The 25,703-nt window shown below is 40.4% G+C and overlaps 2 protein-coding genes across 8 annotated transcripts in view; both read right to left on the bottom strand.

The window, feature by feature from the left end:
- Positions 1-22,290, bottom strand: part of LOC142407573 (uncharacterized) — a 50,682-nt gene extending 28,392 nt beyond the window's left edge. Inside the window, exon 1 of the mRNA XM_075497196.1 lies at positions 22,276-22,290. The gene's annotated coding sequence lies outside the window, so the exon portion shown is untranslated. The remainder of the gene's footprint in view (positions 1-22,275) is intronic.
- Positions 316-25,623, bottom strand: B3GNT2 (UDP-GlcNAc:betaGal beta-1,3-N-acetylglucosaminyltransferase 2). 7 transcript variants are annotated; one of them, XM_075496791.1, is made up of 3 exons: positions 24,997-25,623; positions 3,264-3,348; positions 316-2,727 (listed from the first exon to the last, which is right to left on the bottom strand). In XM_075496791.1, the coding sequence occupies exon 3, from the start codon at positions 2,716-2,718 to the stop codon at positions 1,525-1,527; it is 1,194 nt and encodes a 397-aa protein (XP_075352906.1). In that variant the 5' UTR covers positions 2,719-2,727; positions 3,264-3,348; positions 24,997-25,623; the 3' UTR covers positions 316-1,524. The 7 variants fall into 7 exon arrangements, with proteins under 7 accessions (XP_075352906.1, XP_075352902.1, XP_075352904.1 ...); XM_075496787.1 differs by lacking the exon at positions 3,264-3,348 and having other exon boundaries at positions 24,997-25,622; XM_075496789.1 differs by lacking the exons at positions 3,264-3,348; positions 24,997-25,623 and adding an exon at positions 24,597-24,656.
- Positions 25,624-25,703: the final 80 nt, after the last annotated feature.

Raw genomic sequence — 25,703 nt, 5'->3', positions numbered from 1 at the left:
GCAGTGTTATTGTACAGGCAATTATTTGTGTACGTACTATTTTTCCTAGGGCACTTAATGTTCCCTTGCTTTTTGCCAGAGTTGTCCATCTATTACAGCATCTAACAAATCCATGCACAATTGCAACAACATTTTCTTGATAGTCTACTACATAAGCATTAGAGAAAGTTGCCAAATAAAGCCTTTTGCTTCTGAACTTCTGAAAGGCGTTGTTACCGAATGCCACACAGCAGACTGCAACTGCTCTGTAAGTCAACATCATGTCTCAAATGAAGCATTACAAGAAATATTTAAATCACATTTTATTTTTCAAATTCAAAAATAACAATAAGTTTTATTTAGCATGTTACACATGTCACAGATTTAAAATATCATGCTCTATTTAAATATCTGAGTGACAACACTATACAAATAAAATGTTACACAAAATATATTTAAGAAAACATTTTGGTCTTCAATCTGAACAATAAATAGACAGGCACTTCTACATATACAAAGGAAGCAACCACTATTTAGAATAACTCTTAGAAGCAAGATGTGGCAATACAGAAGAAAATCCGAGTTTTGAGAACATGTTTAACTCTACATGAGGCATCATGCAACTTCAAAGTTTGTTTCAAAATTCGAAACTCTTAGGATCTGCGCAATTCTAGGTTTGCTACAGCGTTATAGGAGATCCAAACCATGCTCTCATAAGCAATGTGCAATTTCAGTTATTTGCATCAAATCAAGCTACCTGATCACATTTAGTGCCAAAACAGAAAACAAGGACTGACCAGAGTAGCTTTTCACATAAATAACATGAGCAACAAGTCAGCTTTACCTCACATAAGCTTGGGGCAAGGGGCAGACCTAACTGTACCTACTGCCCAGCCGCAAACAAAATCTGTTTTTCCTTTTCCGCTCTTTTATGGGGCGTTTCAAACAGTATTATGCTTTTTTTGTAAAAAAAGCATCATCTAATAAAAGGGTAAATCTTTCAGATGCAGGCACGCTTTGCACAAAAGGTCAGAAGTAAAGGAGAAAATATTGTTCTGGGGTGCAAAAAGACTGAAAACTATAAATTAAAAAAATTCAATAGTTAAAGTCTCATAAGAGTGTTTCATACTTAAAGTAAAACGGCATTCCTCCAATTTGTGAATTTTCAATTTACAGTGGTTTCCACACACAAACACTGCTCAAGGAAAAATGGTCTTCCACCATCACAATTAATGAAAGATGCATTGTAGTAGGCAATCCCTGTTTCCAATACAGCTAACCAGTCACTGACAGCTAGTTACATCCTTGAAGTCCTTTTTAAAATTAAGACAAATATTGAAACATAATGACCACCAGGAGAGTGGAAAAGTCACGACCAAGTCTTCAAGCCATCCCCTCAAATTTTAGTATTATTCTAATTTTCAAAAGTACAGGAAAAAGTTTCCAGAGAAAATTAAACTATTAATAGAGCTTCAATGGTCCACCAAGAAAGTCAGACCCAAACTTGGAAAGTTGTTTGGACTTAAGACACTTATGCACATTACTTTAACAATTTAAGTGTGGATCTTGCAAGCGTGTCCAAATCTTAATCATTTCTTGAGGTTTTCTACTATGTACTAACATTAAGTTTGTGTAGGAACATATGTTATTTCTGTATTTCTCTTCGATATCAAATGTTTTGAAGCCTTTGTGTTTTTCCGGAGCAAGCCCAAGCTTCTGAAGGCACATTCCAGTATAAACATCATCAATAGGGTAAAGGAGTACCTGGTCGGATGCATTATTAAGTCTTAATGCCAGATCACCAGAGTACAGAAACCCACCACCTCCTGCATATGGAGGATACGAACCTTCATAAACACTTTCTGGGATGTAGTACTTCAATTTTTTTTCTCTATGAGGTCCAGCATCTTTGATCACATCACCTATAAATAAGTCTTTGGCTTTGTCCTTTGATAAGCTCTTCAAGTAATCCAGGATCTGATGGGTATTCACAAAAACATCATCATCACCCTTAAAAATAAACTGGACATCTGCACAACTGCTGCTGACCCACTTAAGAAACAGCACCTCTTTCAGAGTTAAATTGAAGAAAGTGTCTCTGTAGTTCCAGAGGAGAATGTCTTGGTGGGTTTCACTCTCAAATTTTATCATGTCTGAAAGATCAGGAAAATTATCCTCTGGTGGGGTCTGTCCAAGTAAGAAGACCCTTTTGACTGTCACATCCCCCGATTTTATTTCCTTGCCCCAGGATTCCCTAATTGCTTGCCTTCTATCAAAATGGGGTGTAAGTGACTTAATAGCCAGCAGCAGAAAAGGTTTATGTTTGCACTTGTTTGGCTGATCCATTAATAATGAATAATTTCTACATCTCAAATAAAGTAGAAAGTCTTTGAATCTGTCTGGCAAGTTTGCAAAGTCACTAACCTCTGAAGATACCCACGGGTCAGGGTCACAGGAACTGAGAACACTCGAGTTAGAAACTAAGTTCTCTTCCACAGTCATATTGGAAAGCAAGGTCAGAATAGGGTTGTACAGCAGTTCAAGCTTCTGTTGCTGTTTGTTCCAATAGGCTTTGTGAGGAGTATATTTTCTCCAGAATTTGCTGCGTGGTATAATAACACGGCCTTTTGCATTCTTCTCGTGGCTGCCACTTTTTGAGACTTCCACAATCACATAAATAAAAATGTTTACCATCATCAGAATTCCCAGCAGCTTTAATCTTCTGCGTCCAACACTCATTTCTCATATCTGGAAAGAGAAAAAGTGACAGATTTTTAGCCTTTTTCCTATCAAGTCCTTGATCTCATAAAAATGCAAACTACTTTCAGATGAAGAACATGCAAGTTAGTAGCCTAAAAACAGAGATTACCTACACCCCCAAAAAAAGCAAAAAGTAATCTACCTCTAATACATGCACACCTACAGCTAGTAGGGTTTTGGGGTTTCATCAGCAAACAAGAAGCTGGTAAGAATGTAAAATTTCCATTTGCTACTTAGGAATTTTACACAGCATTTCACAGTACATCTACATTAGCCAGCAGTTTTTGCTCCTCATTTAAGTCTCCTTGAAACACTTGACTGTATAATAATTAGAATCTGAGCCCTCAGCTTGGCAAAGGCAGGCAGAGAAACTTTTTTTTCCTGCTAGTAAGGTGAACTTAAGGGTATAGAATAAATTGCTATACGATAAGGTCAGTTATTTTTAAATTAAGTTTCAAGCTTTTATACTTGCACTCTTATACCTTCCAACTACATAATAGGCAGAGCTGAATTTTAAAGCATACAATTCGTTTCTGTCCATTTCACTTGGCTGTTCCTTGGGACAGAGGCTGACAAAACTGGCTAGCTGCATTGCTGGCATTCAGATGTCTGCAGACAGAAGAGAACATGAATTTTGATTTATTTTTTTTTCCCCCCCTCCAACTGGAAAAGGAAATGAATGGCAACAGAAAGTGAAAGTGTAATTATTCCTAGGAAGGAAAAAGAAACTTAAGAGAAATCAAAAAAGAAGGAGATGTTTCCCATATATGTAAGACCAGGAATAGTAAGTGTACCTCTCTCTGTTGTAGCAAAGGTTATTCTGTGACTCATCCCCAGTTTTTACTGAGAGAGAAAATGGATCAATCCCTCTTTCTTCCACAGCTGTCAGAATGAAAGGTGCACAGTACAAGGAGCAACATGAAAACAGTGTGTTCCTCTAAAGTAGTGCTTATCAAATTGTTTACTAGCCCAGGGGGACATCAATGTACAAGCTACACAAAATTTAACAAGCCATTCTAAATCGGGAAGTCAGATTAGAAAATAATTCAGAATTAATAAGAAAGTTAGTAAGACTACATTTAAGTCAGATACAGAACCCATTGTCAAAGACACTTTCAACTGCCAGGAATATAAATGATTATTGGAAGACCAGAAAAATCTAACGAAATAAGAGATACATAATGGCTGTAAACACTGCCTCGGAGGTCCTGAAGTCACAGAGCAACAGCAGTCAGGAAGGTACACTTGAGAAATACACCTTGTACTTGCTCTTTTCATTTTACTTCCAGCCATCACCAGACACCTCAACTAGACTGACCCTTGGTCTCTTCTTTGACCAGTCTGACAGTTTGACCAGTCTTTTGACAACTTTTACTCCTCAGCAAGTTAAACCACAACATTTAGTAAGAAAGCAGCAGGTAAATAATCAGTAATCTTTTTTTTTTCCCCTAATTTGGCCCCTGGATTCTCATTAAATCCAAAGGGGGGGTAGGGGGGATGGGCAGTATTTTTGAATTGAAATAAAAAGTCACTCCTAGAAACAATGGACTACTCAGAGAAAAATCCCTACTCTTCCTTCATTTGATCTCATGCACCATCTGCATATTTATCTTTGTATACACTCAGGCCAGATCTACTTTACTTAATGTCCTGTTCTCAGCCAGCTATGAAGTTTGCTGTTCTAATTTTAAAGTAGTTTTCCTCTATACCTCAAAGACAAAAATCATACTTGTGGTCAGTGCCATCATTTAAGCTAAACAGCTGAACTTTTAGAAAGCATTGGCTGGCCACACAGAGTTCAAAGAAACTTTATCTTCCTCTTTCAACTGCCACAGCAGCTTCCACTAAAAACAGATCATTATATACTATTTTTCTTCACTTCCGTTTCAGTACACACAAAAATACTGGAGAAGCAGCTGTCCCGTGTTTTGTACTATTCCATGCAGTTCAGCACGCACATCAGTGCTTATCTACCCTGTCCTCTATAGCACTTCTCACTAGCACAACAAATGACGTGGTATTTGACCTATGATCCCAGGACTCCCGAGACAACGGGATGAGAAGCTCCCCCCTAGTAATAGCTAACAGACACAGGATTGTCAAGAGCTCAGCCGGAGCCTGACTTTCCAGGATATGTAGCACTCCGCAGCTCATCTGTTCACAGCCCCCAGCTACTAAGCTATGAGTATTCAACACCTCTGTAAGTCATCTGGCTGCTTGACCCGAGACTGTTCTGAACGCAATGAGACACCATTTGTGAAGCCTTTATTTTCAATCACCTAACAAAATCCTTGAAATCACTAAGTCTTTTGTGTCGGCATTCAAATTCTGTAACTACAAGATCCTCCTTAATCTTCCTGTTTTTCACTTGTAGCCTTGCAATCCCCTGCAGGAAGTGAGACAGGTCCTACACAGGAAAATCTCCATTTACTGTTAAACTTGGTAGAACTTTTCATCAGAAAAAGTACCAGGCTGGCAAGATGACACTGGTTCCATCACATAAAGCACAGTAAATGCTATCAGTCCCACATGTAAACACTTCCAGTATAATCTTCAGTCTCCTTTTTAAAAAGCTACCCAATATTGGTGATAAAATTAACCGGTGAATTTAAATAGTGAATCTCTTAATTGGTGAAAAAATTCTGATAAAAGATAAGAAGTGACATTCAATATCAATACAAATAAGAGTTTTATAAGACATGAACACCCCACACACACAATTTTGCACAAAAGAATTATCTTCTGTAGTCAAAAGCTATCTACATGTGTTTTTTATCAATTTGTTAAGAGTATAACTCATTAAGAATATCAAACCAATACTAAGGGCCACCAAGTAAAAAAGGGATAAAATGTGCTTTGTTAAAAAAAAGTGTCCTTTTTCTAAACCAGACAAGGACAGGTTGTATTAAACACTTATTCATAGAGTTAGATCGAGGTTCCTGAACTAAAAGCAAATAGAAAACAATCAGACTTCAGAAAGGCTATTTCTATAAATTGAAACAGAATCCTCAATTTTGCAATTAATATGTATTAGCTTTAATTATTACACCTGAAAACAGGAATTGATAAAAGGATGCCAGGTCGGCAATTTCACATTAAGCGAACTGGATTTAATCACAAAACACAGCATTACAACCCTCATCACAAGGGGGAGTGTTGCATTTGTAATGTTGTTGCTAGTGAGGGTTTGGGGGTTTTTGTTTTATTTTGGGGCACTTTGTGGGTTTTGTTTGTTTGTTTTAAGTAAACACTCACAGCCCATGTCTCAAGGCAAATCTCATTTCTTCATCTGCTTTGCTGACACTGCAGTGATTGACCAAAGTGCCAGTACAACAGAGATTTTGTGCGCTCAGCAACTTGCTAAGGACCAGCATCGTAGAGTCCAAGACGGCATCCATTTCCCACTTACAGCTTAGTGACAGAGATCTGGACAGATCACAAAAACTTCCTCCTATTCCAGTAATAGCTTCTTCTATCATCATTAATATTACAAAAATTCCCAGCTGCCTCCTTTGACTGCTGAGAATGGAAGATCTGTTAGGGAAGCCAAAACCAAACTAAAAGCGATCTGGTTCATACTTAAATCTGTCTGATGCATTTTTATATGAGTTTTGTTGACGAACCGAGATGAGCAGTACAAAGCAATACTCTATTTAAAAAATTCGTGTTGCTTTAGGTTTTAAAAAAAGAAAAGGCTAGAACACATAGCTAGCTAGGAGACAAAGCAGAACACAAGAATAAATACTATATATTGGTAAAGCTAATCACAGTACACACAGAACCTCTGGAACAGAAAATCCTGCAGAAATTTATTCCAATTTCAGCAGGTAAGGTGAGGAGAGTTACCTACACTCAAAGGTGACCTGACACAGTTTTTCAATGCCTGTTTTCAACTTCTCAGCTACACTGATATGAAGGCTGTTTTAGCAATCAGTTCAAGTTTGTATAAATCATCACATTTCTGCTTATGCAACTTCCAGCTGCGCAGAGTTATGTGTCAGTATCACTGCATACATAAAGTCCATTTGTTCAAGGCCTTTAGAAAATATCCATGAGGCTAGGAAAAAAAAAAAAAAAGGGTTAACTTTAACCATACTCTGGATAAACCAAGGTTCTGCTACACAGTATTTGGAAAGATGGATTCAGCAGAAATGGGATGAGGAGGGGAGAGTTGCCCTCTTCAGCTCCATTCCACTCTTATGCTTCACTGCAGTCAAAATTAAGGTATTGATAGAAGGGAACAGATTTCTGGAACCACAAAAGCAGCACTGGGATCAAGAGATGGATGGAAAAGGCAAGCCAGCAGAACCTGGGAAGAAAAACAGCTTCACTGTGGGACCAGGCAGCAATTAATAAAACAAGATGAACCGCAACAGAAGAAGAAAACAGGTATTACAAAGAAGCCATGAGCTACAAGAAAAGATTCCAAACGCCCCAAAAGCTTTAAGTCCAAATAACATTAATGCAAAATGGTGAGAAACTGTTCACAGGTTGTTTTTAAACAGTATTCTTTTATGCTTTATATCAAGAGTGAATGTATTCCAAATGCCTGCAAGGCACCTATTCAGAAGTCTAGAAGAGTTGGTATGAAATGAGAATCACAGTATCAACTCTCCTGAGCTGGAAGGGACCTATGAGGATCCAGTCCAAGTCTTGACTCCACACAGGGCAACCTAAAAGTTAAACCATATATCCAAGAGCATTGTCCAAATGCTTCTTGAACACAGATTATGCACACTCCATCCAGTTCCAGGAATTAATTATACAAGAGACACTCTTTTCTGGAGGCAAGAATTTACACAAACAGGGGCCGTGATGCCCCCTGACAAAAGACAGGGATTACATCTGGAGGAGGCCAAGCTCAAGGTCAAAACCAAGAACAAGGACATCTAAGTGTACCAGCCCCTAACTAAGGGCACACGTGATTCATCAGATTGAACTTCTCACATTGGAGTTAGGATCATGCAGAAGAATTCTGATTAGCCCTGTTACAGCACTTGATTTCCTGTAATGACTTCACAAAGTTAGTATGTGAAAGATGTGATGACAGCTTTAACTTTTTTTTTTAAACTGATGCTACTACGACATTGCTATGCACAAAAATAAGCTTAAATCTCTAACTGACGTTTAGCTATAGGAGACAAAAAGGCAAGAGAAAGAGGCAGATGTTGCAAAGAAGTGGCTAAAAAAGCAAAGTACATTTAGAAGTTCAGAAAAAGCAATCCTCTCTAGGAGAGAGACAACGAAAACACAGTGGATTCAGACAGTGCACTTAACAGTCCTCTACAGCAAGATGTCAAAACAAACACACCTAGATTTGCAGTCACTGAGTGCAGCCTATAATCAATCCAAACAGGAATTCTGAAGACTTGGAACTTGCTTCAAGATCCAGATTTTGGCAGACGCTGGACATCGCGCAGAACTATGAAGTAGTTTCTCTTTCTACAGTTTTTAAGCAAGGCACTACTTCATTTGAGTTGGAGATGTTACCATAGGTAGTAAAAACCTTCAAGGTAGGACAGGCAAATACTCTTTCGGAAAGGTCATCAAAACATAAAGGGCATTGGTAAGCATGAAAGCAAGTGGCAAATGGATAAATTTTGACAGGCAATCCTACCAATTTTACCGATGAAACAACAAAAAACCCTCTTTCCTGAGTAGTCACACCAAGTTTGTATCCAACTTATTTCATTCTGCTTATATTCAACAAAATACCCACCAACTGCTTAAAATACCAGAGGATTAACTGCTTACTTACACATTAACAGAGATATCATAAAACAACTTCAGGAACGCCACTTTCCTAAATGAGTAGAACTTTCTTTTATTCTAGGTTTCTATTTAGCAACAGGAATATCAAAGAACCATATATTCATACACCAAATATTGATCACATTTGTTGATTTTTATTGAAGTTTACGTTCCTAACCAATGGAGCGCCTTTTACTAAGATGCCCAATTGTTGTACATTGAAGCTTCTTCTGCAGCACTCTACACACTGTCTCAGTCTCTGTAGAGAGATGAATATCCATCCCAAGCTCCCCCTTGCAATGCAATAAGAGTATACCTATAGCATGAAATCAAAGAACAAGCCTTCAGAAGGGAGCTACAAAAGGGAAAGCAACTGTTACTTCATGTGTCTTACTACCGACAGAAAAGTCATCTTCCTTACTCTTAAGTACTGAAGCCCATGATAAATTATGCAAGTGGACAGATTGCTGGTGACTATTTAAAACTTAACACCTAAAAAGGTATTACTGTTATTATTGCAGGTGGGCTCCATCATTTCCCTTTCCAATAAAGGGCTAAATTTTATTAAAAACACCACTGGGCACGATGCAACGCAATGATACTCAGCAAGGATCTTTAAAAGTAGTTCCAGGTCAGCAAGTAGGTTCACACAGCACAACTCTGAGCAGTGCAAGGGTGTTAGCTTGAGTTCAAAAGGCAGTGTAGCCTGTGGAAGCACAGTGACCTGTGCTGCATTCCACTGCGCAGCATGGGCATACCCACAAACTCTTCCAGCAAGATGAAGAAAACACAGTATTCCTGTTTATTACATAAAGAAGGAAAGTTTCAGGAAGCAAAAGACAGGTAAGACAACAGCCATTTTCAAGGTTATAGTTCTGTTTAAAAATAAGCTTAAATGGTGTTTCTAGATATACCAAACATAAATTTCTTCTCTCCAAGACCAGTCCTTTGCTATTAAAACATTCTTCCTTTATGCTTTTACTTATGAATGATATTTATTAATCTCAAGTCTCATCACGAAAGCTCAACAGCAGTAAAAGTAAGCTGTGACTACCAGAGAGCAGTTTCAACAGCAGTAGAGTATCATACAGATTTGCAGCTAAGCAAACCAGCAAACCACCCAAAGCCGAACTCCCTTAAAACAGCTTGAATATTTAGCATTTACAATTAACAATTCCCCTGGGAAAGGAAGATCAGATAACATGATGCAGACTACCTCAGGTGCTGTTCCTTCCCACATTGCATATACCTGCATGAGCATTCCTGCACCAGCAAAGTGCTCCACAGCAGATGCAGCCATAATAGCAAACCTGTACTTCAAGGCACTAAACCAAACCTAGGCATGCTCATGCAACCCCAAGAAAAACAATGTTTAACCAGACTACCTGTCTCAACCCTCACCTCTTGCAGCAGTTCGAGGCTGTGGATCCACAAGCAGCTGAACCGATCTAATCGCCTGACCCCCTCCTTTTGATGGAGACTTTCTCCTCCTCCATTTCTGACTCCAAGAACTCAGGCCCAATCCCTCCCTTGCACTGGCTCTGGTGCTCTTCCAGGCCTCTCCGTAAATCAGTTCACATCACTAGCCCAGCAGAAAACTAACAATGACTAACAATGCACACCAGATAAGCACCAGAGCAGCTACAGTGAAAGCACACAGCAGAGAGAAGAGGAGCAGACAGATCTCCCCTCTTCAGCAGGGATGACAACACACCAGCAACTGAGCGTTGGTTCTGGATCCATAAACCCTTCCACCATCTAACAAGAGGCTATCTAGCATCATAGCAATAACAACATTATACCCTCATGCAAACAGTCATATAATGCCAGTCTTTGAACAGATCGTGCAGACACAAGGTAAAAAATCTAAGTTTTTCTCCTCCTTGAAGTCTGACAGAAGCCATGACCTTTAACTGCAAATACTTGTATATTCTACTGAGGACAGGAGTTATGCTGCATTTTCAAGTGGGCCGAGTAACCTGTCTACATTATTTGACTGCCAAAGCCAAGCATTAAAAGTCTGTTTACTTACTGGGACTGACAAAAGATAAGATAATCCTTACTACCTGCAGGTATTACACCTACCACTCTACTGGTTCAGGACTAAACTATCAGGAATTTGGCAAAACAAAGCTGTAATCAGGTACCTAACACATACTACCACCTTTGTCTCTTTGCAGAGGCTAGCTATTACTGGAGCTATGGCAGACTTGGACCTCACCATGTAACTTCATTTTTGAAGCCCGATATCCCTTATAGCAGTTGTACATGCAGCACAACTTCTGGTAGTTCTAGCAATAGTGCATGCAATAGTGACACTATGGTTCTGAAGATAATTTTTAAAACTATTATTAAACACATCACAAGCCATATGCAGTCCCTCTAACTTCCTGAGAGATGCATCAGTTCCTCTAATACCTCAGTTCTGTTCAGTGAGTCAAAAGAGATTCCTGGATTGAGCAACCACACAGTTTTAGAACATGAAGATGTTGTTAAGAGCCCCAGGCTGTTATAAAAAGTCTGTGCAATTTCCAACTTTAAAGAACTTGAACACTATTTATTTTTCTAACTACACACAATCGTATCTCTTTTTCCCCTCAGAACTTTACACAAGTCCACTTTTACACAATAGTAATTAAGAACGTCTTAAGAACTGGCAAATATTCAACAGGTATCAGTGTTCTATTTCTGCAGAAGCATGTCACAGTGGTTACCTGTGACACTGTTACTGAACAACAGTGAATGTTTTCTGTGTTCTTCAAACACCACAGTCTGAAACAATGTTGCAGTTGGAGGAAAATTACCAAGATAACAACACACTACACAAAGCATCAAAAAGTGCAATGAAATTCAGAGCAGTTAATATTTATTTTAGCATTAATTTTAACTAATGGCATATACCTGCTTTGAGCCATCTCCCAGCATATTATTTAGTTTTGGGAGAAATTCTACTCTTCCAATATTTTAATACCAGAAGATGCCAATGCAACTGGGGCATGGAATTTCAAGATCCAAGTAAATAGCAAGACTGGGGAAGGATGTGCTTGTGTTTTCCTAAAATGCAGCTCGAGGCATAAAGAACTATAAAGAGTTTGAATAAAAGCCAATCTAACTTCACATTCTGTTTCCCACTAGTTATCTTCAGCACATTTTGCTCAAAAAAAACCCCAAACAAACAAAACCCAAAAGCAAAACAAAACAAAAAACCACTCCACCAAAAAAAAAATGGTACAGTGAGGCATTTCTCTAGCAATACTCCCCTGGTTTTCTGTAGTAAGGTATTAGAGGGCCAGGAACTGCATTTCAACCATGTTTAATTACTGTTATTGAACCTAATCTCACTTTGTCCAATCCCTCTTTGAACCCGTTTATATTTTCAACTTTTATGAATTCCACTGGTGATGAATTCATCAATTTTTCACACAACGAGAACTTGGAATGACTTGCTTTTCTATTACCACACAAGAGGGGAACCCTCGGAAAATACAACATAACAAAAAAAATTGCAGTTATTTTCTCTATGTACATTTGCCATACCAGCTATATAACAAACCTTTATCTGTCCTCTGTTCCTTCTTTGCCACGATAAGAAGTCCTAGTTGTTTTATTTCTGGAACTATTTTGCACCTCTGACTAACCTTGTCTCCCCACCCACCCTTCCATTAGGTCATTTTTGATGTGGCAACAACAAAAACAAAAGCATTTAGTACTTAAAGCTCACAAATAAGAATTTTTGGAGACTTTTTTTAGAGCAATATATCAATGGGGCTTGGTATAAGGCGCAAGCCAGACAGCATACTCAATCTCACTAAACATAAGGAGAGAGAGTTACTTCCAAAATAACAACAAAATTTGAGAAAGAACTCTTTCCCACACACATCTCAGGGTATTCCCGTTAGCTTAGAGAGCTTTCTCATTTAAAACATCCACACATGTAACTGGTTGTCCAAGAGCCTCATGGCAGGTGGATGATGCTCAGCTTTTGCCATTTGATTTTTCAGGAAAGTCATCATTGTCTTGTGACCCATATGAAGTTGGATGGGTCACTCCTCAATTCCATTTCCAGCACCCAGAAATTCTACCACTAAAATTATCACTAATCAACACTTATTTTGGCTGTCTGATAAAAAGATTAACTGGACCTGAAGCCTCAATGTTCCTAATATTACACCTAACTAACTAACCCGAGACCAACTTACTCCAAGACCATGCCCTACAATTTAAGGGAAGGAAGCATACACTGCACAGAATCATAGATGGTTTAATCAGTTTTGCGCTACACTTTAAAAGTTACTTCGCTTATCTTAGCCGTGCCACAACTCCTTTTTCAGATGGATTCTGCCCCTCTCTTCTGACATGGACTGATGAAAACAAGTAGTAAAATCCTCATAAATATTAAAATCAATCTGAAACTGCCAGTGTGAAAGAGGATTGTTAGACAGTTGCCAGTCTTCCAATGAAACAAGCATTTTTGTGGTCATCTGTTCAATTCACCCTTTGCCTTAAAGGCACTGCTTCCTTGTTACTCACCATCTTCCACTCACCCTAACCCTCATCCATACACTCAGCCACTTCACAAAGTAGCTTTACAGTAGCTACAATAATAAACTTGGGCCCTTGTCAGCTCTACCACTGGTTTATCTTATAGGTTACAAACTCAACACTATCTTTTCAAGTCTGAAACTGGCACGGAAGGATTGAAGCCTCTTGAAAGACATGAAAGACAACTATCTCCAAATCTCAAGCATTGGAGTTACCCTAGGCACCGTGACAAAGCTCTCCATTGTCCCTCCTTGTCTGATAGCCCTTTTGTAGGCCTATTCCTACAGAAGGGTTTTCAAATATGCTCTTGTTCCTGCTTTGAAATAATGCCTCTCAGCTTCACTGGTAGTTTTCAGAGAGTTCTACATTGCAGCCCCCCAGTTACAAAAAAAACTTCTGCAGCAGCAGCAGTACTGGAGCTACCTACAGACTTCAGGAAATAACTACACCATTCATTCTCAATTCATCTGGCACATCACATTTGCAGTCACAAGGATAAGAGCTTAGACCCAGCTTCTAAATATATGCTGAATATACATATGTCCGCACACAGATGGGTGAAAAACCCTAGTTTCCAACTGAAACGGTGTTAAAAAAAGGAAAAGATATAAACTGTTGCAACTCGCCCACACAGAAAACGTCTCACTCCATGTGGCACTTAATGCAGTATCCTACAGAAATTTTTTTATTTAAATATATTAACCGTTAAAGAAAAAAATTAAGACAAGCTGATCTAATGAACATGTACTATTCAATCCAATGGTAATTAAGTGGCTTGCATAAAAACCTTTAAAATGTTGTAATGTACTACTCACAAGGCTCTTTGAAAATAGTTTGTAGGCCTCATTTTAATGATTAAAACAACAACCTGAACTTTTGCCATCAGCCAAGGAAAAAGTACAGTGAAAATGAAAGAATGTATTTCTAAACTTTGACTGACTTTATCAAGCATTACAGCAATAGTCCATATCTGAACAGGTCCCTTCTCGTTCATTCTTATAGGAGCTACCATATTATGAAGGTGACATTCCACGAAGCCTATTTGGATTATGTTTCCTATGGTGGATTGAATGCAGCAACTAAGGAATAACCTCAAACAGCACATAAGGTGGAAATTAACTTCACCATTGCATTTACTACTTCATAAATAAAAATGATTTTATAAAAACATCTCATGAAGGTTGTTACACAACATACAAATCTTAGAAATGCAAGAGAACATAACTTTATGCTTTACAGAATTTTAAATGCAGTGGTACGTAAAATACGTGGCATTTTCTCTAAATACAATCTGGAATTGTAACTCACAGCCCGGTTTTGTGAACCACTGCTGGCTTACAGAATAGAAACTACTATTTTAACTACAGAACAGGTAAATATTTTTCTTCACACAGGCTGATAGTGACTGTCATCTGGCACCATGTAAATACACACAAAATGGCTTTATTGTGTTAGTTATACCATCTCATTTGTTTCCTATGATACATAGGACAACCTCAAAATATTCTAGGCAGCTGCTTTAAAAAAAAACTGTGCAATTAGTATAGAAGGAAGACACAAAGACAATAAAGTCACCGTGCACCCCACATGAGCTACAGTTCTGAAGTGAAAGAGCAATGCAAGACTCCACCTGCAGCCTCTCAAACCTCATCCAAGTCACAACCACAACCAAGCAGAGAGAACATGTTCCAACAAGGCTCTTCTACAGCATAAGCCAGATTTGATCACACTCCATCACCAGGTCTCACCAAGACTCCAAATCGCATGGATTAAGAGTCAGTCTTCATTAGGGAAGAAAACCATCCTACAAGCTTGTCAGCAGACAATCAGATTATCATTGAAGCCAACTCCTCTAGGTGCAATGCAGACAGACCCCGCAGCTATCTGAAGGGATCTGTGAGCACTACAAACATTTAAATTTCTCAGATTACTACTACCTAATGTCAGCAGGTTTATTCTCTGCTTCTCAAAGCAATCAGATAACGCACAACGTTTAAAGGCATTGCTCAAAGCAGTTATGTTAAGATGATACTCAAGAAGTTAACTTGCCAGAAGCTGCTACAAAAAGGTGGGGAAATCCCTGCTGCATTAAAGTTTGTAAAAGCATAATGAGAATCCAAAACTCCCTACCCCTAATAGCCTACCTGTCTGCTGTCCTGAGACTACTGACGTCAGCTTCCAACTGTGGTATTAAGACTGAACAGTCCTTTCATTTACTGCTGAATGGTTAAGTTCTAAATATCAAAATCCCAAGATCTTCAGAGTAACTTATACTACTGCTATGTTTCCTGTTACCATTTTGACTAATTCCAGGTGCTTCCCTCCCTCTAGCTCCTCAAACAGGAAAGAGATGTTACCAGAATGTCACCTTTTAAGGTATGCTACTTAAAATAAATCTATGAAACTAAAGTTTTGTTGACTTTATATTGCTGCTTAGAAATATTGCAGCAACACCTACAAAGTTTGCATCAAGTTATCTTTACAAAATAATTCAGGACAATAAAAACTTATTTTTCACTTCATTAAAACCAGTTTATGCAAAATTCCTGCCTGACAGAATACTTACAGGTGGAAGAGATACTCCACTATCTCAAACTGAACACTTCCAACCCCGAATCAAACTGATAAAGTCATAAAACCTTCAAATGGAGAGTGATCTCTTTTTTCATCCATTTGTAATTAGAAAGTCAGCTACCAGTAAAATCACTCAGATCATCCCAACCCTGGCTATATATTTTAAGTTATTATAGGTGTCTCTCACAAAAGCTCTGGGTTTAATTAAGAATATATTTAAATATTTTGTACCTATTGAATTCAATGCAAGTTAAGCCTAAATATTTTTTTTACCTGTTAAAATTAAATCCTTGGATTGGTTGAAAGAATGTTCAGTTCATATTTGAGTTGCTTCAAGTGTTCCTATAGAAGATCAAGGTATATGCAAGAAAAGCCCTCTGGTCATTACAAAAAGTTTTCTGTAAACTCAATCCCAGGTCTAATGTATATACCAATTTTTCTACTGGTATAAACTACTTGAGTTTGGTCATGATTTTCTACACGGATAAAAAAGCAACAGAGCTCCACATGTACACCACACTTACACAGTGCAATTTACACGATGGCAGTGTCCCTATAAATTAGTACATTGTGCTAATATTACCATTCTACGCTGGCATACCTGCAGCCACACTAAACATCTATGAAGGTGTTCCTAACTGCACGTGCAAAATAACTTGTGATAAAAAAAGTTTAGTTTCTTTCTTTAAGAGTAAAAAGGGTTCGGGCTGTTGGTTTGGGGTTTTTTTTTTTTAGTAATTGAGATTTCACACTGACAACCAAGGGTAAGAGCTTAACTTGCTACAAAAACTAACATTAAAGTTTAATACTTCAGTATTTGAGGGCCTGTGGTAGTGAGTGACCTGTTTTTCCCAATCCAGTATACAAAAAAAAAGAAAAAGAAAAAAATCACGTGTCATTCTAAGGTCAGTTCAAGCTTTAGAGTAATGACATTGTGCAATTTGTTAGGAATAACCCAGAGCTGCCAGCTTCTGATTTACGAACTTCAGCTTTTACGTACCTTTGAGAAGGCTTCAGCTTGAACAAATAGTAAATTATGAAGAATCAAGAGAAGAGGTTTAACTGAGTGGCAGCAGAGAAATATTTCTTGGAAGAAAATTAATTGTCATTCATCACATCGATTACATGTCAGGGGGTACAGTTCCATGGCAGTTTAAAACAGTTTCAGTCATGGCTGACACATTCCTGTAATTTATTCCTTCCCCTATAAACTGCACAGTCTCATCCCACCTTTCCACTGATTTGACTGTGATGAGTCAGTTCAGGGAGCTTGCACTGGTTTTGGCTGGGGTAGAGTTAATTTTCTTCACAGTAGCCAGTATGGGGCTATGTTTTGGATTTGTGCTGGAAACAAGTGTTAATAATACAGGGATGTCTTACTTGCTGCTGAGCAGTGCTTACACAGAGTCAAGGCCTTTTGTGGTCCTCACCCCACCAGCGAGTAGGCTGGGGGTGCACAAGGAGTTCAGAGGGGGGACAGCCAGCCCCTGCTGACCAAAGGGCTATTCCATACCATACGACGTCATGCTCAGCATATAAAGCTGAGCTGGGACATTTGGAGTGATGGTATTTTGTCTTGCCAAGTAACCGTTACACATGATGGAGCCCTGCTTTCCTGGAGATGGCTGAATGCTTGCCTGCCAATGGGAAGGAGTGAATGAATTCCTTGTTTTGTTTTGCTTGCGTGTGCAGCTTTTGCTTTCCCTATTAAACTGTTGTTATCTCAACCCACAAGTTTTCTTGCTTTTACTCTTCCAATTCTCTCCTCCATCCCACCAGGGGGGCAGTGAGCAAGTGTGCTTAGTTGCCGGCTGGGGTTAAACCACAACAGAGCTAAAGAGGATGATAAAGAACCTAGCAATAAAGCAGCAATTAGTTTTCAGCCGGGTCATATCACTAGATTTGCTTGCTGCTATGCTGCACAAACACCAGTAACAGTACAGAAGAGGGAAGACTCACAGAGCCAAGACGACAGCAGATCCCATTTTCAATCAGCTTAAGCTTTCATGTACCAGCACATTGCCGCTGCAGCCTGACACTACTGATCTTGTTCCCACCTTCATCCACAGAGGTTCCACAGGCAGGGCCAGACAAGTACCAGCACTGGTCCACCAGAAGCAGCTAGCCTTTAAGCAACCTCAACCATAACAAGACACACCCCAGGGTTTGAATCTCTCTAACACTTTTTCTGTAATCAAGTCAGTTGGTTAGCTATTGAAGTAGCATGACCCACCCATTTCTGCTACTCCTAGTGTGGTCTGCTCGAGTGTTATCTTTCCGTAATTACCTGAAAGCTAAGGAAGTGGATAATGAACTATTTTTCCCCCAGATATTTAGCATGTGGATCAATGCTAGTTCTGGTAATGAAGAATGGGTAACAAGTTGAAAGCATCCATCAGGTTTGCAATGGACATTTAAAAAAATAAATTCTGCTGGAGAGGCACTGTCTTACTTCTTACTTTTATGCTGTATTTGAAATAAAAAAGATGATTTAGTATATCTATTCAAGATGCAGATAACCATAATTTCCACAAACAAGACAACTCATCTCCTCCTGGCATCTCTTCCAGCTTTATCTTAAAACCAGTAATTACTACTGCCTTAACCATATTCCAACCACCTTTATGTCTGCATAGAGAGCATTCACTATTTAGTCAACTAACAAAACCGTACTTTAAGCACCATACTTCAAGTCATCAACATTTTACCTCTGCTTTGTCTTCCTGCTCATGTTAACTACTAGAAACTATGTTTCAAAAGCAAGGATGCTATAAACTTGGTACATCTGATAAGGTTACTGCCCCCGATGACCATTCTGCCTTTGGTTTAAAAGTAAACAGACACTGGTTTTCAATTTGACTCCCACGAGATGCTGCCTTTGCAGCCAGTGGCTGGGTGATGGGATACATAACTGGAACAATAACCTTCCCAGCCATCTCAAGACACATTTCCCTGCAAGCACTATGCAGTTAGACAAAAGTCAATTCAAACCAAATTCATACTGTGAATATTCAGGTCAGAATTCCGAGCTCTGCCTCTGAATTACAGCACTAAACTAAATACATATTCAAGAACGCAAATCCTACATTTTAAAATGAAAATACATGAAAAGATTTTCACCTTTAATTGGTTTTGGTTTCAAGTGTAATTAACAAGTGCAGGAAAAAAAAGTTCTTCATCTTTCTGAAGAATTCATTTAAAGTTCAGAAAATCAGCGGAGTTGTAAGCAGGGAAGTTCATTTTCCTCCTTCAAACTTGTAAAACATAAGACCCAGATCTCATTCTAGACTATCAAGCTTAAGGAAAAGGGAACAATTTCTCCAGCAGTTTTAGGCAGCTAAAGATGCATATAAGTACTAGGAGGATTTTGTAAAAGATCTTTAAGCAGGTTAGGCAGCTAACTCCAATTTTTGTTAATGGCAGATAAGCACCTAACCTGATTAGAGACTTCTAAATCCAAGCAGGAACTTCTCCTGTACCTGTTACCTGCTGTCATGGTTTAAAGCCAGTCAGCAACTAAGCACCACACAGCCGCTTGCTCGCTCACCCTCCCTCCCCACCCGGTGGGATGGGGGAGAGAATCGGGAAAAAAGTAAAGCCCGTGGGTTAAGATAAAGACAGCTTAATAGGACTGTAGAGGAAGAGAAAATAATGATAATAATGATAATAATAAAAGAATATACAAAACAAGTGATGCACAATGCAATTGCTCACCACCCGCTGACCAATGCCCAGCCAGTCCCTGAGCAGTGATCACTGCCCCCCAGCCAACTCCCCCCAGTTTATACACTGAGCATGATGCCATATAGTATGGAATAGCCCTTTGGCCAATTTGGGTCACCTGTCCTGGCTGTGCCCCCTACCAGCTTCTTGTGCCCCGGCAGAGCAGGGGAAGCTGAAAAGTCCTTGACTAGTGTAAGCACTACTTAGCAACAACTGAAACATCGGTGTGTTATCAACATTATTCTCATGCTAAATCCAAAACACAGCACTATACCAGCTACTGGGAAGAAAATTAACTCTATCCCAGCCAAAACCAGGACACCTGCACACCAATGCAAAGTATCCACTACATCTGAGAATGATTTGAGTAATCAACTTTAAGCTGTTTTGCATGTCTTTTAATTGTTTTTATTCAAAAGCAAATCAACAATAAGTTTGCAATAACATTTTCCATCCCAAAGACAGCCTTCCATTACCATTTTCTAACATTCAAATATCAGATTAAAAAAATATCATTGCTCAAGTATGATAAAACGGCACTAAATTCAGGGTACAGTCTGACATTCAGCCACACCGCTCCTTAAACTGAATTTAAAAAATCCCACCCTTCCCCAGTCCATGAATTCCCATATTTGCACAGCTCACGTTACATATAACCCCAAGGACAAGCAAACAGAAAGGTTATTTCTCAACCCCCTTGGTTCCTCAATTCAGTTCACAACACAGCTGCACAAACAGCTACGCCAGCACAACAGACCGGGGGTGCAGACAGCCTTCAGAAGGATGCTATCAGCAGGAAACCCCGTGCAGGCTGAGTGGCAGGTGTCTGTGGCAGGAAGCTGAGCATCCCACACGCACACGCACCTTGGCGGGGCACACCAACTTCCAATACCACACTGCCACTGTAAATTTCATACAAATAAGCATAACCTTTGGTGGTTCACAAACCATTGAGAATTAATCTTTTATAGAAAAAGAATAAAATTAGTTATCCACCAAAAAAAAAAAAAAAAAAAAATCAAGATTTCTTGCTCGTTTGATTTAGAGAGCTGACTTACAAATTGAGTTAGTCAATCCACTTTCAGAGTAACTCTTCCATGAGTTTCAGATGAAGCAGCTGCTAAATTTCAGAAGTTATTTACAAAGATGAAGAAAACTAGTTCCAAGTTAAATGCTTTTCAGCTCTTACTATTGTATTTCTCTCAAACAACAAAGCTTTCTTAACCAACTGCTGATGAAATTGTTTCATCAATTCTCCCTTTAAAAATCTCAGCACCACACCCATCACACACTGGGACTCTTTTCCTTATTTAAATACTAATTGCTTCTCATGAGACATCAATTCAATAATTCTTTTGCACAGTTCATCACAAGACATTTTAATGATCCAGTCTTTTCACTGGGTTTTACATGACCTTTGGAAGGTTTACTTACTCGTCTTTTAAATCATGAGAGGCCCAATGAAATCGGTGAAAAAGATACAAGAGAAGTACAGAATCAAGCCCCAAGATACCTGTCAGTTCTTACTGTGTAAAAAGCAAAATGTGTCTGAACAGATCCAAGATAATTATTCCCCAACTTTCAGTTAGTGACTTGTTCATTCTGTACTAAAGTGATGGGAAGAGCCTGTATTTCATTATATCATCATCATCTTTTCTTGGTTATTTTTTGCTGGATTTAAGCACATAAGGATTGTGCAATGCAACTGTGAAGTAGTAGCAGACTGATAAAAACATCTAAGTATGTATTTGTGAGGTCAGAACATGGCATAACAGGGAGATTACATTAGTAATTGTTGCTTACTGCACTCCCAGGCACAAATTCTTCTCTAAACCATGTGAAGCACTTGTCTGAATATAGCCTACAATGCACTAGAAACATCAAATACTAATCTGGTGATTTCTCATGCACACAACCATAATGACCGCACCTTCTTCCTAAACTAATTGTTAACACTTTGGTCAAAAATGTTATTTTCCAAACAACCATTAGGGATTAAAATTGGGTATACCTGAAAAAGATTTTAAAAAGTTTAAATTTGAAAAGCAAATGTATGCCTACTTGCTTCAAAATTACTTATGTACTTCTACTGTATAGTAATAGAAAATATAATAAATAGACATACTAGGAAAAAAATCCCAAACTGACAACCTATAAAAGGGACAAAGATGATTTCAGGCTTTTGGAAGGTGATCAATCCCAATGGCCTTACAGAAACATTAACATGAAAACCAGACATGTAAAAAGACTCATTATTTTAATGAAATACATCTTTTTTCGATATTCTGTGCTTTCTACAAAACCACATCAATCAAGCTAAATAAAACAGATTATTAAAACCTCATTGCCACAGTAAGTATACTCTTGCCAATAGCTTCCCCCCACCTTCCCTTTGGCCTATTCTTGGCAAGTTTTAGAATTATACAGTTTAAGAAGCTTTAAGTGTGTGACAAACCTACAAGAAACCCACCAGGCTCTACTATTTAGAGTGCAAATGCTTCAACTGCAAGAGAAGACATTAATGGGATTTTTACAGCAGCAAACATAACCAAATCCAGTAAAATACAGAGATCTGGAACGCCAACCCTTGCTGCATTTCTGACAGAGCTGCTCAGTCACTTTCCATCAAAATCTACGAGTCTGACAGCACACAGAAAAAGCCCATCAAGTCACTAACTTCATGAAGTTTCACAAGCTGTCTGAAGTAGACTTTACAAGATCATTTTTGACAAATACGTGTCAAATTAAGTCATCTACTGAAAAAGAACAAGTTACCAAAGAAGTTGGCTGAGGATTTTAATTGATACTGTTCAGTCTTTTTGCTCTCCTTCAGTTAATTTGGAGAAACACGGCTATACAGATTTCAGTCAAGTACACATATGAGTGACAAGCCATCCCTGCTTCTTGACTGTTATGATAATGACCATATTGGCTGTGGTAGGAGACATATGACTATGTCCTATGTTTCGACACCATCAGCACTGACATAGACTGTCTTTTATCACCACCATTTGTTCTCCTTCAAGTGGTTTCACACAGCCAACAGGAAAAATCACTATCAGAGCTATTCCCACTACAAAAATAGCTGCACCAGGTGGCAGTAAAATGACAATTGCTAAGGCTGTTGGCATTGACAAGTTACCATGGAGGAGTACTGCTCTGAAAGACTTCATTCTCCAAGGAGTCTGATGGGTAGGCAAGAAGATGAAGACTCAAATCCTACATTTTTTTCCTCCATATACAGTACAACTTATTCATGCAGACAATTGTATATATTTGTCAGCACAGAATACAAAACCACTTTATCCACTTTTCATTTTTCATCAAAGCCTTTCTGAGCAAGTACTACTTCTATACTGATCTCCTTGGCAGCATCTTCATTACTCAGAAGTATTTAAAAAATTTAGGACGCGCTTAGAGGCAATAATAACAAAATTTTTGACTACCAGTGACATTGTGTTCATTAGGAACAATCTCTAGGGAGATTAGTGAGCTGTATCTATTATGAGACAGGGCACTGGACGGCTAGCTAGCACTCCCAGTCATCTAATGCATGACCTTCAAAACAAGTCCCTTCAGAAGTGTTACTTTGCTGCGGTACCTCGTTTTCCTTGATTTTCCTCATCTATTTATAGTACACGGGGAAAAGAAACAAGCAAAAATCCAAGCAAAACCAGTTCACAGATGACAAAATTACTTAAATTCTAATTTTTTATCACTTTATGCAGTGTCTGCATCTTCCTTATAGCCATACAACAGTCTTGCACATCTCAGGTAGAAAGTCACACGTTCAAAGCAAGCAGCAAAATCTGGGTTTCCTTTAAGCCAAAAGATTTCGATTCTAACCGATAGCATTATATTCTTAAGTATGCGACAAACATTCTGTATTTTAACTTATCTCCACTGCAATATTGTTTTTTAAAGAGTATGTTCTCTTTTCAAGTTGTTCACGGCCCCAGAAAAAAAAACATTAGAAACTTTATCTGCTGAACGAGAAAAGCTGATTCTCCGTTTTGTTTCCTCCCTGCATTTAGTAATAATTCGGAGCTAATTCAACTCCTCCGGTGGTTTCAACAGGCATTAGGCTGGGTCACTAAGGTGACAAGGTAGCCGTTGCCAGCAGCCGGTTCCTCACCCCGTCATCTGAACAAAGCACCAACTGTACCACTCACCGGAGTGTCATCTGCTCCCCCCACCCCACCCGCACACACACCCTTCCGTGACAGCATCAAAATCTGACGCAAAAGCGGAACTGCAAGAAGAACATGAAACCGTTTTAAGCAACTTTAGAAGAGAACTAAATTCGAGGCTGCCTCTCTAAGACAGGGGAGGAATAATTAACCAGAAATTTCCTCAAAGGAGAACGCTATAATCATGTATCCTCAACAACTTTCAGATTATATATTTAGCATGTAATTTTATGCACGCATCCTTCCACATCCAGATTAAGTACTTCTGTGCCCAAACCCATTTTCTGTGTCCAAAATAATTTAAAAAAAAGGGGAGAAAAAGCCCAACCGAACCAAATAAACTCTTAATTTGCACAGTTAAAACTAAACGTTAGTGTTTAATAATCAACTCCAACAGCACTGAGCATTTTGGGAAGTCGGACTAAAGGATTACTCAAGTAACTTTCACCATAAATTTTTGCAGGATGACTAATGAATTGTGAGCTGCAGTTTGGCCACAATCACAGCGAGTAACCTGAAGTCCCCTCCTGGCGGGGTACAGTATGTCTCAGGAAGTTTAAAGGACTAAAAAGCATCATCTCGTGAAGGAGCACATATATTCAGGCCAACTCTAGCAAATCTATCATTTTCCCCCTTTCAGGTTCACCTAAGTCCATACTTTAGAGCCACCACCTCAGCACTATACTGTAACATCAAAATCCTAACGCTGCGCAGGTATTAACAACTAACCTACTCGGTTATAGCCTGCTAATTAGCTGATCCACCGAGCTGTGCGAGTCTTCCAGCTCCGCCACCACCCCCGAAGAAAACCCGACGGGCGCTACCGTGCCCGCGTCCTCCCCTCTGCTTCTCTCCTCCAGCCAAGGAGAGGATTGCAGCAGCACCCAGCACTGCAGCAACCCTATGCCTCAGGTTTTCTCTGGAAAAAGCTCACGGTTTCAGCATCAACTCCTCCTCCCCACGTTTAAAAAAAAAAAAACAACCAACCCACGATGACAAACACACGGTCATTTAACTCGGCTGAGCTGGCCTAAGTTTCACCCATGCCAACAGATTGCGCCTCTGCCTTCCTCTCACCGAGTTTGTTGCAACATGTGCCAGCTGCCGATGCTCCTGTGCGCCAGGGTAGATTTCGCGTCCGCGCGGTTTAACCCCACCCTTTCCACCGCCTGTCACCTCCCCCATCGGGGGGAAAAAAAAAAAAGCCCCCAAAATCCCAAATAGATATATGCGTCTCCGACCGTTCGCCCCCCCCACCCTCCCCCTTCAGCTTGTAGCTGTCAGTACGCAAATAAGCTAGGGGCTACGAGGAAGAAAAACCTCATGATCTGGAGAACAAGGGGAGGTAAAAACTAAGTTAAAAAATGATTATTTTTTTTTCCTCGCCCCTCCTCAGCCCTCTTCGCAGCGCCGATGTCCGCCGCCCCAAGGAAGCAGCGTTAGCGGGGGCGGCAGCCGAGCCCCCTCACGCACGTACCTTGCCAGGCTGCCGCGGGTCTCCACCGGGGTTCTTCCTGCCGCCGCCTCCACATCCACCATGCTTTTGTCCGGCCGCGGGCCGCCTGTACGCGGTGGGGGTCCCTCCCCCCCCCTCCCGGAGCCGGCCTGCCGCCCTACCACGGCCCCAGCGCCCGGCGGGGCTCCATGCCGCCGCCGCGCTCCGCCTGTCCCTGCAGCGGGCGTGGGCTCCGCACCTGAGGGCGATGCCGGGGCGGCACCGAGGCTGCCACAGAGGGCTCGTCCCGTCCCGCCGCCTCCTCGCGGGACGGCGCTTGCCGCCGCTGCCGCTCTCCTCAGGGCCGGCCGCGCCGCGCCCCGGCGGAGGTGCGAGCCCGCGGCGGCCCGGCGGATGGAGGGGGGCTGGGAGCGAGAAGGGATGCGGAGGAGGGAGGGGGAGAAAAACAACCCCAAATGAAGCGCTGTGGGCTCCGGCAGCCGGGGCGGGGGCCCGAGGCGAGCCGGCCGTTGGAGGGGGCGGGAAGCGCCTCACTTGTTGCCCTGTGGCAGACCCGCGCGCCCGCCTTCCCGCTCGTCACGCGCGCCGCGCCGCCCCGCACGAGCGCGCACCGCCCGCCCGCCGCCTACCAGCCAGGCGCCGCCGCGGCTCGCACCACGCGCTGCGGGGGGGGGGAGCCGAGGCACCGAGGGCGGTGCTCCCGCTGACCCCCCCCCCCCCCCCCCTCT

The sequence above is a fragment of the Mycteria americana genome, chromosome 3, assembly GCF_035582795.1.
Source record: "Mycteria americana isolate JAX WOST 10 ecotype Jacksonville Zoo and Gardens chromosome 3, USCA_MyAme_1.0, whole genome shotgun sequence".
Taxonomy (NCBI): Eukaryota; Metazoa; Chordata; class Aves; order Ciconiiformes; family Ciconiidae; genus Mycteria; species Mycteria americana.
This window is presented reverse-complemented; position numbering and strand designations above follow the sequence as displayed.